Here is a 16,250-nt window from a genome sequence, read left to right as displayed (position 1 = left end):
ACGTCAATATTCCACGTAAGGAGGTCGCTATATTTCCTCGTAAATACCTCGAAACGAGTTCTTCGTAAACTACACGTAAATACCTTGAAAGTGTTTCCTCGCAAAATACACGTAACGACCACGAAAGGATTTCCTCGTAAAATACTCGTTTTTCTTTCCTCGTTATTTCCTCGTAAATATTTTCTCGTAAAATACTCGTTTACTATTTCTCGTCATTTCCTCGTAAGGTTTCCACGTAAATAGGTCGTACATTAGCTACGAATTTACTTCGTTTTTATTATTTTACAGAATTTAAAAATATAATTAAAAAATAATTAAAATTATTTAATTTATTAATAAAATTAAAATTTAAAATAAAAATAAATCAATATGAAAATATTTTATATATAAATAAGTTTTGAATTTATAATACAACAACCGGAAAAAAAAACTAAGGGTCGTTCATCGCCTAGTAGAATTCATCACTCCTCCTCGTAACATCCGCCTCGTTATGTACGTCGGATGACTCGCCTCGAATGGGATGTTGTTGTCGCATGTTGCTCAACATGAACTCCCATTCCGGATTTGTGGCCGCTATAACGTCCAAGAAGCCCTCGACTCCACCCATACGAGATTTTGTCGCGGCCAACTCGTTACGCAGCTGAGCGGACTCTCTACGCAGCTCAGTGACTTCATCATCCCGTCGCTGACCATAAGACGATGTCGCTCTCGGAACATCGTTGACGGAACCAATCCCCAACGTCCGTCTCTTTTTTTTAGGGATAACCTTAAAAACAAAAAATAAATATTGTTAGTAAAAATTTAAAGTTATATTAAATGAATAATAAAAAATTAAATTTTTTGAAAATTTACCTCCTCGTAAATCTTATTCACTTCAAGTGTGGATAAGGTGACGGGTAATCCGTCGGTAGACTGCTGGGTCAGCTGAGTCTGACGGTCTTCAACCCGAGCAACCACGTCGTTGTAGATTTGCTCGGACTTGTCATCTACAAATACGCATGCCTTGTTCTTGTGGGTCCTCTCGTAAAGTTCCATAAGAGACGGGAGATGTCCCGTCTCTTTCGCCTAAAAAACATTTAAGAAAGTTAGAATAAAATATATATATTAAAAAATTTATTTAATAAAATATTTAATTACCATTTCCAAACGGACACCGGCGTGGGGTTTTTGGCCCGTAGTGTGAAGCATCGGCCCGTTTCCGTGCTCATCGACCGTGTTACGGGAGTTAGAGTAAGCCTGGGCGATTCTAATGGAATCAGGAAGGCGCCAATAACGGATGAGGCCATCCCACACATCCGTGGTGAGCTCAGCTGGTTTGCCACGCTCATACCCCATCACGATCCAGTCACCCTTTCAGTTGGAGACCGTGTCCAACAAGCGAACTTTCGCCTTGGCGTTAAACTTCTTTCTCACCCTCTCAGTGATCTCCAAGGCCCAATTATATTTTTGCTGTTGGAAAAAATAAATTAACAATTAGTTTTTTAGAAAGTATATATATAAATCATGAAAAAATTAAAGTATATATAATTAATTAATAGAAAATTACAACGTAAATTTTAAACCAAGTCTTTTTGACGTAGTGAGGCGTCTTACTCCAGTTCGGATGTGCCATGGAGAAGTAACCTTTGATCATGTCGGTTACGTCCGATGCAAGACATCCATCAACCCCCCACCTGGAAAATACAAATTTAAAATATAAATTATTTTTAATGTTATAAAAGAATTTTAAAAGAATTAAAAAAAAATTAGTGCAACATACCACAAAGTTCCGTCCGGTCGGTCGGGGTCGATAACTGGTAAACCTTCTCTGCCTGGCAGACGGAGAATGTCCTCTACAGTGTACTGCGAGTAAAGAACACTCGGAGGCACCATCAAATCGGGATGAATATCGGCGGCCATCGGAGGTGCCATCGGAGGAGGCACAGGAGGAGGCATCGTCGGATGAGCCATCGGGGAAGGCACACGAGGAGCCGATGGTGCACTAGAAGAAGTAGACCCAGAGACTCTCTGAGTGTACTGAGTCTCGGGGACAGTCTCCTAACCCGAAGAACCGGGGGCTGAAGAAGAGGCCGGGTCTAAATGACTACCCGGCTCACCGAAGATCTCTCTGTAATGGGCAGTAAGTCTTCCTTTTCGAACCTGAGAAAAAAATTAAAATTTTAAAATTAACATAAACAGTATATTTCCCAACATTATCCACCTAATGAACACTAAATAACATAAAATCCGTAAACCTATCTAAATTCCCTATACTAACCACCTAATCTATCCTAAACTAACCAAATTAGAGAGGCTTACCATTGCTACGAAATGGAGAGGAAGTGGAGAGGAAGTAGAGAGGAAGTAGAGAGGAAAGAAAGAGTGAGCGCTCGGGGGTATATATAAGATTACATATCGTCGCAAATTCATCGTAAGGTTACGACGAAATAGCGAGCAGTTACAAAGGCCCGTGTATTTCAATACGAGAAAATTGCGAGGAATCACAAAGGCCCGTGTTTTTATATACGAGGTATTAACGACGATTTTGCTTACGTGGAATTAACGAGCCTTGTTTTCCTATAAATATACCCACAACTCTCATTCTCAAACCACACACAAACTCCCAAAACACACCCTATCTCAAATCACATTCCTCAGCAAAATCCTATTCAAATTATAAATATTTGAAAAAAATAGGAAAATGAGAAGATATTAGAATTCATGTGGGCGAGACTTACGTATTATAATTGCTGGAAGTCTTGCCACATGTTAATCTGGTATTTTTCTCCTTTTCTTTTTTTTTCTACTTTTTACACTACGAGGTATTTACGACGATTTCTGCTTACGTGGTATTTACGACGATTTCATCCAACGTGGTCTTTACGACGATTTGGGCTTACGTGGAATTAACGAGTGTTTTGTTTAAATCTTTTTACGTGGTGTTTACGACGATTTCTGCTTACGTGGAATTAACGAGTATAATGTTTAAATCCCTAAAATCCGAAACCCCAAACCCCAAACCCCAAACCCCATATTCCAAACCCCAAACCCCAAACCTGAAACCCCAAACCCCAAACTCCATATTCCTTATTTTCATATATTCCAAACTCCATCTTTATTTTTAAATTTCGTAGTTATTTCCTCGTTGGCTTACGAGGTATTTACGACGATTTCTGCTTACGTGGAATTTACGACGATTTCTTATACGTGGTCTTTACGACGATTTGTGCTTACGTGGAATTAACGAGTGTTTTGTTTAAATCTTTTTACGTGGTGTTTACGACGATTTCTGCTTACGTGGAATTAACGAGTATTATGTTTAAATCCATAAAATCCGAAACCTCTAAACCCCAAACCCCAAACCCCAAACCCCAAACCCCAAACCTGAGACCCCAAACCCCAAACCTCAAACCCCGAAACCTCTAAGCCCCAAACCCGAAACCCGAAACCCCAAACCCGAAACCCGAAACCCCAAACCCCATATTCCAAACCCCAAACCCCAAACCTGAAACCCCAAACCCCAAACCCCAAACTCCATATTCCTTATTTTCATATATTCCAAACTCCATCTTTATTTTTAAATTTCGTCGCTATTTCCTCGTTGGCTTACGAGGTATTTATAACGATTTCTGCTTACGTGGAATTTACGACGATTTCTTATACGTGGTCTTTACGACTATTTGTGCTTACGTGGAATTAACGAGCCCCGCGTTCTTTATTTTAATTTTTCGTCGTTATTTCCTCGTTGGCTTACGAGTCCTTAACGACGATTTGTGCTTACGTGGAATTAACGAGTGTTATGTTTAAATCCCTAGAATCCGAAACCCCAAATCCCATATTCCTTATTTTCTATTTCATATATTCCAAACCTCATCTTTATTTCCATTCCAAACCACAATTCCCACATTTGCTTATTCATAAAATAAACTCCCACATTACCTTATTCATAAAACAAACCCAACATTATCTTATTCATAAAACAAACTCCCTCATCTTATTCATAAAACAAATACATCAATCGGATACATCGACATTCTCGTCATCACTTGAAACATCATCATTTTCATAAACTCGTCTTCAACAGCTTCGTCTGTGGCATCATCGATAAGATCTTCGTACTCGTGATTATGCGGATCAATGAGAAGGATGTCATCAATTTCTTGTTCAGGTTCCTCGACTTCATTTATCTGTTCTTCTTGCAATGGTGGTTCTTCTCCACTGATGATTCGTCCTCGAGGTGTAACTTTGATCACTGCTAACCAATTTATACATGAATCTCTCATCCGAGGGTATGGAAGGAAGCTCACTTGGTCTGCTTGTGAAGCTAAGATGAAAGGCTCGAATGTGTTGTACCTTCGTCCACCGTTGACATCAACTACACCGAATTTGTTAGACCGAACACCTCTGTTGACGACGGGGTCGAACCATTCACATTTGAAGAGGACGCATTTCAGCTTCAGTATCCCCGGAAATTCGACTTCAATAATCTCCGTCAAGATCCCGTAGAAATCTGTTTTCCCTTTCACACATATTCCATAGTTACTGGTCGCCCGCTGTCTACCATACTCATATGTATGAAAAGCATAGCCTCGTGTGAAATACATCTGTGATGTGGTGACCTTTACAAGTGGAGATTGAATTACTTCGTGTAACCACTTAGGATAATCTGCATCTACAAAGTTGGTGGATTCAAAATTTCCTCGCTAAATACACGTAAACTATTTCCTCGTAAATAACACGCAAAGTTTACGTCGTATTTACGAGGAAATAGTTTTTCCTCGTAAAATACTCGTCAAATTACATCCACTTTACGACGAAACACTTTTTGTCGTTACGTTACGAGGAAATAACGATGACTTTAGTTTTCCACGTAAATTCCTCGTAAAATCGACGTAAATTTACGAGGATTGTTTTTTCTCGTTAAATTTCCTCGTTAAGCATGTGTTTTCTTGTAGTGGACAGCATAGTTAAATATTATTAACATAATTTTTATATAACTATATTTTTCATAAATTGTTGTTTCGTGATAAAATATAAATTAAATTAACATCAAAATTTCTAGACAGCATAGTTAAATATTATTAACATAATTTTTATTTTATCATATTAAATTAATTATATATTTACCATTATTTTTTGTATTGGAATAAAATTATAAAATTTTTGAAAACATATATTTTCTTTACAAAAAGAGAACATAAAATAATGAATCCAAAACCATGAAAATCTATAGAATTCTAAAAAAAGTTTGTAAATCAAAATATAAATATTTGCTTAATCCATACAACTTTAAAATCTATCAACTTTTAAAATCTTCAAACTCTACACAAATGAATCTCTCAATAATCCCCTTTGTTTTGACGTCAAGTTTTTACGTTAATTTTTGGTGTTTTCGGCTGGTTTTAAAATGTTCGGCGTGTTCCTATAAAAGTCGGAATAACTAAATCAAACGATGTTTTGGCCTAATTCATTTGAACCCTTAATACTGGCACTAGGTCCAAACATCATTTGTGGATGAGAGGACAGTTAAGAAGCCTAAAAACGTGATGTTTTCCCAGTTTAGATGTCCGGCACCGGTCCCTGATCAGTTCTTGGGGCAAGACACGCTTATAACAAAGAACAGCTAACAAATTAAAATATTATTTATCTAATAACGGACCCATGGTACCTTATATCCTGCAACAAATAGAATATGCTAACACTAAATTTATATGGGACATTTGCTACACTAACCTAATAACTATATAAAATAGCCAAAACAACTTATATAGATTTTCCAACTTTTACTCTATTTTTTTTTGTTTTTTTTTATAACGGTAGTGTGATCCCAAAGACTTTCTAGGCCCAAAGACTAATCACTATGAAGCCTACATGATCCACGTTTTCTTACCACTTAAGGTGCCCCGGGTGGCCAAGGGGAATCAAACCCAGGGCGATAATCACAGCCGTGAGCCCTTTACCACTAAGCCAAGACCATTTGGTACATAATTGGTTTTCTTTATCTACCTTATAAAAATAAGAGAATAATTAATTTCTTTAAATAAAATAAACAAAATTCGTATTTAATGAAATGGAAATAAAATTAGTGTTAAATATAACATTTAAAAAATATTGATTGTTTTTATCAAAAGAAGGAAAACATATCTTTCAAAAAGAAAATAATAAGGTTCAAAAATCACCATTATTACACATTCATTTTCTTCTTCTTTTTTGGCGACACACATTCATCTTCTTAAAACATATTTTTATGTTAAAACAACTTTTTTACTAAAACAGAAGTTTATAACATTACGTCCACACGTATATAACAGACTATACATGTTAATTTGGTAGACTTATTTTAAATCAATGAAATATTTGTACACTAGTATAAAATATGCATTATCAAAATATCCAACCTTAACGAAAGACACTCGCAAATTAATAGAACAACACTAACAAAATAAATAAAAACAAAATAAAACAGACATGTTATTGAAAAAAAAATGAAAATAACACGAATTCATGAAAATCAAAGATATAATGGATTAGAGGAAGAATAGTCAAAATCAAAAACCTAATTCACTGTGGTAGTTTGAAGATGGATCTACATCGAAGCCCTAGTTTACTTGGTCTCGATCTAGAACTCAGTTTTGGCTGCAAACTGATGTTTCTATGACGGCAAGGAAAAAAAAAACTGAAGTGGAGTTGCTATTTCAAATTTATTTATTTTAGTAAGATCACTAATAAAAAAATTTTAGTTTTTATAAAGTAATTAGGAAAGTAAATTATTACTCAAAGTTTAATTTGAAATATTTAATTTAGTTCAATAATTTAATAATTCGAAGGATTAAATTTTCAAGTAAATTAAGAAAGTAAAATTGTATTGAAATCAAGTTTTAAAAGGGTAGTTTTGGGAATATTAAATTATTTAATTGATTAATAGGTTATGTGAAATTGTGAATAATAACAAATTTGATGGGTTGCTCTAATTATTTTTTATAAATCATAGGTTAGTCTAGGCAATTTTTTCAATTTATATTGATAGGTTGATACTGATACATGTGATTATGATATATAGTACTTCTAAAATACTAGGGGCGGAGAGAATCTTTGAACGGACTATAGAACCCTAGCTTCGAGAAACAAAGAGTACATTTATGAATTTATTACCTTATTTTAAATATCGTGAAAAATAAAGTTATGTATATGGTTTGATCACAAAGGATATAACAATAATCACGGTCTGATAATGCAAGATTCGAAATAAAGAAAAGTAATCTTTTCGTGAATATAAAACGTACGTGAAATCGAATATAAGTATGTATTACTAGCTTTTATGTTGGGGTTCCTTGAATAGACCATTTAAGGTAAGGGTTTCCTAAACAGAAAAAGAATTAATCTTAGTGATGGTGACGGCTTGGTTCTGATTGGCAGGAATTCAAAGTTCCATGATGTTTTTTAATACATGACATATATATATGCTTATAACAAATCTGCCTTTGTATTATTTATTTTCGCATTTTTAGTACTACAAATGCCAATCATCTTCAAATCTCTTTTTATTTTTGTTGACAGAGAATCATCTTTAAATCTCGAAGTAAGGTCTAGCCTATAAAATTTTAAGAATGAAATAAAAATAAAACTGAATAACATTTTTTTTTTGAAATAATCTTAAATGAAGTCTAATTTTAAACGAAGATAGTATACTAAGTCATGAACTTAATGATTATATATATTATATATATTATATATATAAGATATAATAGGGGTGTCAAAAAAGAAAATAAAAATAAGATTTTTAACGCTAAAAAACCTCAAACTAAATTTGTTTTACGTAAAAACTTTCAAACTAAGTATTTAACAAAAAATATCATAAACTAACTTTATTTAATGAATTAAACCTTAGAATGTCATAATTACCATTACTACCGGTAAATATTTAGTTTAGGGGTTTCTACATTAAGTAAACATGGTTGAAGGGTTTTACCATTAAAATCTAAAATAAAATAAAAAATAAAATCAGAATTTATAATATTATCTAAATATTAGTAACTTAAATTTTCAAAATTAGCATTTTTTTTTTGTAAATATACGAGTTTGATGTGTTTTTAACATCAACATTATATATGTATAAATTAAAAATGTAAAAACCCAGAATGTATAATAACAATTATCGAAAGATTTATTATAACATTTTTATTAGATAAGGTATAATTTTTATTATATTTTTGGGTTTTTACATTTTGAATTTATACATATATAATGTTGATGTTAAAAACACATCAAACTCATATATTTACAAAAAAAAAAAGTTAAATGCTAATTTTGAAAATGTAAGCTACTAATTTTTAAGTAATATTATAAAATTTTGATTTTTTGATTTTTTAGATTTTTAAAGGTAAAACCTCTCAATTATGTTTACTTAATGTAGAAACCCCTAAAATAAAGATTTATCGGTAGTAATGGTAATTATGACATGTTATGGTTTAATTCATTAAATAAAGTTAGTTTGAGAATTTGTTTTTATTAAATACTTAGGGGTTTTTATCCAAAATAAATTTAATTGAGTGGTTTTAAGGTTAAAAATCCATTAAATTGTATTAATTATCAAAACAGTGATGCTAAAACAAAAGATATTAGGACAACCGTGCCTGCGCGTTTCTTTTGATTGACGAATGGCTAGGAAAAGCTGCGATCAAGGAGAATAGGACTTTCCATTTTAGGAAAATACTCGAGGGTGAACTCTCTTTCTCTTTTACGTTTGAAGCCAAAAACTAATTGTGCATAGTATAATATGGCGGGCAAATTAATGTTCCGTGTGTTTATACAAGGATTCAACTTAATTGAATTACTCCTATTTTTCAAAGATTGAGTTTACATTTTTAAACTTTAGTTATTGTATTTGAAAATAAAATAAAACATAACATAAACTGCAAAAATAAGTGGTGAAATATTTATTAAGAAACAGATAAAACAGTAAAACAATTAAAATAAAAATTAATAAAGAAATATAAGAATATAAATATTTTTAGTACGTATAAATAATCAAAAATCATTTTTAAAAACAGAGAGAATATATTATACGTGCGGGATATATTTGGGAAATTACCAAAAATACCACGTTCATAATACTACTTTTCATGTTTATCTTAACCATTTTCACCCTCTCTTTTAAAGAGAGAAAAATACATTTATAACCTTATGAATAACTAATATAGACTTACAGTTTATAATTAGGTATATAATTTTTGGAGTATGGAGTTTAGGGTTCTAATAAATATATAAATAAACACTTACATTTTAAAAATAAAAAATAAAAAATAGTTTCAAAATGAATTTTCGAATTTCAAAAAGAAAATTTGAAAAAAAAAATTCAAAAAAATTACATAAATTTCAAATTTGAAAAAGTATAATTCGAAAACATAAAAAAATTAATTATTATTTTTTTATTTAAATAATTATTTATTATATATATATATAATAAGGATATAAAAGTTTTTTTCATTTTAATGAAGAACATATTTTTGAAAATATTTTTTAATGATGGTAAACATGAATAATGGTACCAACAAAGTGGTAAGCTTGAAAATTCTCCATATGTGTTTTGATCTAAAATAACATAAGATTTAAAACTTGTTCCCAAGTAAATAGTGAATACACAGAAATTTTAGAGTCTATTACGAACATTCAAACAATTATACTCACCTCTTTTAACAAAATACATGCGTTTTCTTTTTATGTGGTTGTCCTAGCTAGTAATAATGCATCTCCAACTGCACTCCAAATTTTACTCCAAAATTGAAAAAATGAGGTGAAAAATGGAGTATTGAATAAAAAATAAAAGGATTACTCCATTTATAGTAATTTAAATACACCCGGAAGAAATAATATTCCAGATTTCCAAAAACTAAAAATATTATAATATGTAGATATTACTTTAAGAATACAATTCTTACTTTAAGAACTACCTATATAAGTGTCCATGTTCTAACATTAGTCTTGAGCATCGAGCCATACAGTTTTGTGAGGTCCTCTACCCTTCGATCAATCCATCTTAAATTACACGTTTCTCCCTTGTTTTCTTGAGAAGAAAGCTACCCCTTTTCTAAGCATACGCTTTAAAAGCTCTCAAGGTTTCAGTGATGGTGAATCGTGGTAATTCAGTCACACTTTTGTCTGGTTTTCTTATAATTCTTCTGGTGATACAACTACACTTTGATCCCACGACGGCAGCTCGACATGCACCTGTTATTTCCTGGTCACCACCTGAGCCGCCTAAAGATGATTTTGTGTGGTACCACAAGATCAACCGCTTCAAGAACATAGAACAAGATGCGTTCAGGCCAACTCACCAAGGTCCTAGTCAAGGTATTGGACACAAGAGCCCTCCTGGTGTGTCTTAAAATACACATTTGGTTCTGAAGAGAGTTCGTGTTTGTTTTTGATATTTTGTGTGCCGTTTTACGTTGGGTAAAAGAAAAGAAGAAGAAAAAAGAGAGAAGAAGTTGCATACCAGTTTCTTGTGGGGAGTATAGGAGTGAATCGAACAAGAAAATGACTTCAGAGTGTTTTTTTTTTAATAAGTGATACTTTGTCCTTTACGAAAAGGCCATGAAGATATCTCTTGGTTGCTTATAGTATATTTTGGGTGTTTTTGTTCTATGAAGAGACTTGAGATTTCCTCTCTTTTTTAGTAAATGTATATTTTCTCAGTTTAAAATAAAATTAATGGGGGTATTCCAAGTTAATCAAAAGCAAATTTAATGATTGTTGGCATAATTTTATCATCTATCAAACAGTTAGATATTTGTTTTAACTAAATTTTATAGTTACAGATATGAACATGAAATTTTAAATATTTTTGATCATATATAGTAATTATTGTGAACAAACGCAAATCAAACTCTAAGAAAATAATAATGTTTAGAGCAAAAATACTAACGAGGCAGATACATGATTTAGAGTTTTTATTGATCATGTGAATTAATAATTTATTAATTTATAATAATCTAGACCCATATTTATACATCCTCAAAATTTGATATTTTTTCTTTAAAAAAAATTCATTATCAAATAAATGCAGTTTCCCTAATTCTAAGAAAATATACCTTACCGCAAAATGTTTTTTTGCTTGTGTATCTATATTATTAAAATTGAAATACAAATATAAACTGACCTTTTAAATAATATTTTATTTACATACTAATGCTACTGAAAATTATCATATCTTAAATTTTGGCATTTATTATTTTTTCTCAATTAAAAAACATTGCTAAATTGATTTCTAAACTAATTAATGTTGAAACTTTCCAAATGTTTCTCAATTTAAATGAAATTTTCGAAAATTGATATTTTTATTGTTGTATATAAGAAATATTCTGTGAAAAAGGTAACACTCAAAACCTAAAATACACAAATTAGTATATGCTAAATTTAAAATAACAAAATAATTTAAAATTTGATCTAGATCAAAACCTCAACTCCATTAATAACAGACCTTCTCCAGAATTACAATAATCTAAACCATATATTAAATAAAATTTTTTTTGGAATTAATAAATTTATTTTCGGAAATTTTCCATATTCGATTAATTTGGAAAAACATTGTGATAAATATCATTTATATTTTTTCATTAGCTACATTTTCCACATTAAGCAAATGAATAATATTATTTATGGTATTTTAGTCCACTCCTCATTATTTATTACTAATAAATAAAACTGTAAAGCCTCATGTAAATAATCAATTTTGTAATATATATATAATACAAAATGCTGTTTAAAAATGTTATCTCATATATATTTTATATAAATATTAGTCCAATGCAAATCAATAAGACAAATCTATAATAATAAACAACTAATACAATTGACGGTTAGATATAATAAATAAAATTACTGCATATAAACACCAAATTTTCTTTTTGAATAGATGTTATATTACCTATAAATTTAATACGTACGGGTAATATAGATTACCATAATTATATTAAAATATTGATTTATATAATTGTAAAACAAACATCCACACAGGTTAATTTTAGTTGAGATTTAAAATCACTGCAAAATTAAATTGCTAAACTGTATTTGTCCCAAATTATTGATGTTACGTACAAAGATGCTTTTTTTATTAACCTACAAAGATGCTTTCACGGATAAATTAATCAGTTTATAATCTATTTTCCTAAACTATGACCTCATTCTATATATTTTGAAAATATAGTTTAAGATCTATTTTCCCACGAATTAAAAGTTTAACACTCATTTTTCCATAAAATTAATGTTCGAAATCTGAAAACCCATAGATCACAATTAACATAGGTTTACTGATTAGAAATCAAACCGACACAATGTAAAGTTGAAACTAAACTGAATCAAAACCCAATTAAAATCAAAATACATTTAACAAGACCAGAATCGTCGGTTTAATATCCAGACCAAATTATATTCCTAAATTTTATAATTCTTCATCTATCAAGAACCCTCAAACTAAAAATCCCCAAATTGAACACATATCTTTTTCTTATTACTTCAGCTATTACTTCTGAGTTTTCTTCAGAAACACACCAAACATCTATAGCATACTCCCATCCATTCTTCTTCTTCTTCTTTAGCTGCCTTTTTTGTTCTCTTGTCTCATTCCCAGATTAAAGTGTCACCTGCTCATTCAGCTATTACTTCTGACCTCTCATTCCCACAACGCCGTATATAGCTCCTTCCTTAACCGAGTCGCCGTTTGTTGGATTTCCCTCCTTAAGCCCAAAACTAATCAAATCATAATCAAGTTTTAGTCCAAGAAAAAGAAACATTTAGAGAAAAGTGGAGAAGTATAGAAGAAGAATTGTGTAGAAGAAGAGAGAAAGTTATGGAGTTAGATATTTTGAAATAAATAATAATTTAGAGAAATCTAGAACTTGTTGGAGTGTACTCCTTCACTTGTATAAATAGGGGTGCTTAGCACCATTTGTAATCAATCCAAGAATCAAGAAAACAAAGAGAGAAAACATTTGTAAGATAGAGTTTCCAAAAACAAAATCTTTGTAAACCCTTTCCAAAATTATAAAGAGTCTTCTTCTTAAATCTTTTAGTTGTCTAATCCCATCTTCATCTCATCGATATTTGGTAATTTTCCCAACAAGTGGTATCAGAGCTAGGCTCAAACATAACATCAAGACCCGTGAGATTCAAGATGGAGGCTACCGTTACCGTTGAAGGTGACATGTTCAAACTCACGACGGACAACTTCTCTTATTGGAAACCGATGATGGAAGATCACCTTTATTGTAAGGATTTGCATGAGCCCATCATCATGAAGGATAGGCCGGAAGGAAAGGATGATAAAGCATGGGAGATTCTTAATAGAAAGGCGGTTGCCGTAATACGTAAGTATGTCGACCGATCTCTCTTTGAACATGTCTCTACCTACACAAATGCTTTTGAATTATGGACAAAACTTGAATCTATGATTCAAAAGAAAACACCTCGAAACAAAGCTCTTCTTGTTCGACGGTTGGTAAAGTTGGAGTACAAGGATGGCCAAAGCATGATGGAGCACTTGAACAATTTCAAGGGGATTGTAAATCAGCTTAACAAAGTTGATATGAAGGTTGAAGACGAAATGCAAGCCCTTTCACTCCTTAGTTCACTACAGGAGAGTTGGGACACACTAGTTGTCACTCTAAGCAATTCAGCACCGGAGGGAAAGCTTACCATGGATACTGTCACTGATAGCCTTCTAAATGAAGAAGTTCGCAGGAAGGAGCGAGGTTCGAGCTCTTATTCAGAAGCTAACATTGTTGATAGACGAGGTAGAGAAGAGACTCGTGGTCAAAACCGAAGCAGAGGACGAGACCAATCTCGAGGAAGATCTAAGTCACGTCCGAGAGTTACTTGCTATTACTATGGCAAACCGGGTCACATGAAGTCGGAATGTCGGTTTTTCAAGAAAGACAAACAAGCCGGTAATATCAAACCGGACCGGTTCAATCCTACAAAGAAGCATGAAGACAAGACTACCACCATTGTGGAAGACCAGAGCGAAGAATTATATCTCGTTGGAGAATGTAATCTTAGCTCTGATGATAGCTCATGGATCGTTGATTCTGGTGCTTCTTTTCACGTCACCCCTCATGGAAGCTTCTTCACAACCTATCAAAGTGGTGACTTTGGTAATGTTCAAATGGGAAATCAAGGAAGAAGCAAGATCATTGGAAAGGGGGATGTTATTCTTACATCAAACACTGGATGTAAGATAGTTCTCAAGGATGTTAGACATGTTCCCGACATGCGACTCAATCTCATATCAACCGGAAAGCTCGATGATGTCGGCTTGGACAGTCATTTTGGTGGTGGCAAATGGAAGTTAACCAAAGGAAGTTTGATCATGGCTCGAGGAAGAAAAGAAGGCTCATTATACGTTACTCAAGCCAAGCTTTGCAAGGAAGAAGTAAACGTTGCAAGTGATGACATCGATATATGGCACCGAAGACTCGGGCATATGAGTGAGAAAGGTTTAAATATACTTTCTCGCAAGAAACTTCTTCCTGATATGAAAGGTATTTCTCTCTCACCATGTCATGATTGCTTAGCCGGAAAACAACATAGGGTCGCTTTCCGAAGATCGTCTACGCCTATGAGAAGAAATCATATTCTTGATCTTGTGCATACTGACGTATGCTCCATGTCCGAGAAATCCAATGGAGGGGCATCATATTTCGTCACCTTTATTGATGACCATTCAAGGAAGGTATGGGTATACCTTTTGAAGTCAAAAGATCAAGTTCTTGATGCTTTCAAGGAATTTTTAGCCTAAGCAGAGCGAAGTACGGGTCAAAAACTCAAGTGCGTTCGATCTGATAATGGTGGAGAGTATCGAGGTCCCTTTGAAGCGTTTTGCAAAGCTCATGGAATTAGAATGGAGAAGACACCACCAAAGACGCCACAACTGAACGGGCTAGCTGAAAGAATGAATCGAACGATCACAGAAAGAGTTCAGTGCATGCTCTCTCACGCTAAACTACCCAAACCATTTTGGGGAGAAGCCATAAAGACTGCAGTGGACGTCATAAATCTTACACCATCCGTTCCTTTGGAAGGCGATGTCCCGGAGGAAGTTTGGTCAGGTAAGAAGGTCTCTTACAACCATTTGAAGGTGTTCGGTTGCAGAGCGTTTGTCCATATACCTAAGGATGAACGATCCAAGCTAGACTCTAAGACTAAAGAGTGCATTTATCTTGGATCACCAAAAGATGAATTCGGCTATCGGCTTTGGGATCCGGTTAACAGAAAAGTTATCCGGAGCAGAGATGTTGTTTTCTTCGAAGATCAAACAATCGAAGACATCAACAAATCAAAGAAACCAAAGCTAAGGGTTGTAAGGAATGAAGATTCTCATAAGCCTCAAGATCATGAACAAGTGATTGGAGATGATGGCGAAGGGGATCCAATCATGGATCCGAATGGTGATGAAGGTGAAGAAGAAGTTCAAGTGGAGCCAGAGGAAGAACATGAGCCAAGAAGGTCTGGAAGAGAGACAAGACCATCTGTAAGATATTATCGAGATGAGTACGTTAATCTTACAGATGAGGGGGAGCCTCAAAGCTATGAGGAGGCCATAGGAGACACCCATAAAGATGAGTGGGTTGAAGCTATGCAAGATGAAATGCAATCCTTGCATGATAATCACACTTATGAGCTGATGAAGCTACCAAAAGGAAAGAGAGCCTTGAAGAACAAGTGGGTGTACAGGTTGAAGTATGAAGATAGAAGCTCAAATCCAAGATACAAAGCTCGATTGGTTGTGAAAGGATTCAACCAAAAGAAAGGCATAGATTTTGAAGAAATATTCTCTCCAGTGGTGAAGATGTCCTCTATCCGAGTGGTTCTTGGTCTAGCAGCGGTTCTAGACTTGGAGATTGAACAACTCGATGTCAAGACGGCCTTTCTACATGGTGAACTCGAGGAGGAGATCTATATGGAGCAACCTGAAGGATTCAAGGTTCCAGGAAAAGAAGACTTGGTGTGCCGACTAAAGAAAAGTCTTTATGGCCTCAAGCAAGCCCCAAGACAATGGTACAAGAAGTTTGACTCCTTCATGGTGGATCACAACTTCAAGAAAACCAAGAACGATCATTGTGTTTTTATAAAGAGGTACGAAAGCGGCGACTTTCTCATATTATTACTATATGTTGACGATATGTTGATTGTGGGCCAAGATCGCAACAAAATAGCCGCATTGAAGAAAGACTTAGGAGAGTCCTTTGCGATGAAAGATCTGGGGCAAGCGAGAC

At 33.4% G+C, this 16,250-nt stretch overlaps 1 protein-coding gene across 1 annotated transcript; it reads left to right on the top strand.

The window, feature by feature from the left end:
- Positions 1 to 9,530: 9,530 nt before the first annotated feature.
- On the top strand, positions 9,531 to 12,413 carry LOC111204170 (precursor of CEP4-like). The gene has a single exon (XM_048752494.1). It carries the CDS (start codon positions 10,104 to 10,106, stop codon positions 10,362 to 10,364), a length of 261 nt encoding a protein of 86 aa, XP_048608451.1. The 5' UTR covers positions 9,531 to 10,103; the 3' UTR covers positions 10,365 to 12,413.
- Positions 12,414 to 16,250: the final 3,837 nt, after the last annotated feature.

The sequence above is a fragment of the Brassica napus genome, chromosome C3, assembly GCF_020379485.1.
Source record: "Brassica napus cultivar Da-Ae chromosome C3, Da-Ae, whole genome shotgun sequence".
Taxonomy (NCBI): Eukaryota; Viridiplantae; Streptophyta; class Magnoliopsida; order Brassicales; family Brassicaceae; genus Brassica; species Brassica napus.
This window is presented reverse-complemented; position numbering and strand designations above follow the sequence as displayed.

Bases quoted from the DNA above. Each gene is read 5' to 3' on its own strand.
- LOC111204170 (XM_048752494.1), top strand. From the start codon at position 10,104: ATGGTGAATCGTGGTAATTCAGTCACACTTTTGTCTGGTTTTCTTATA.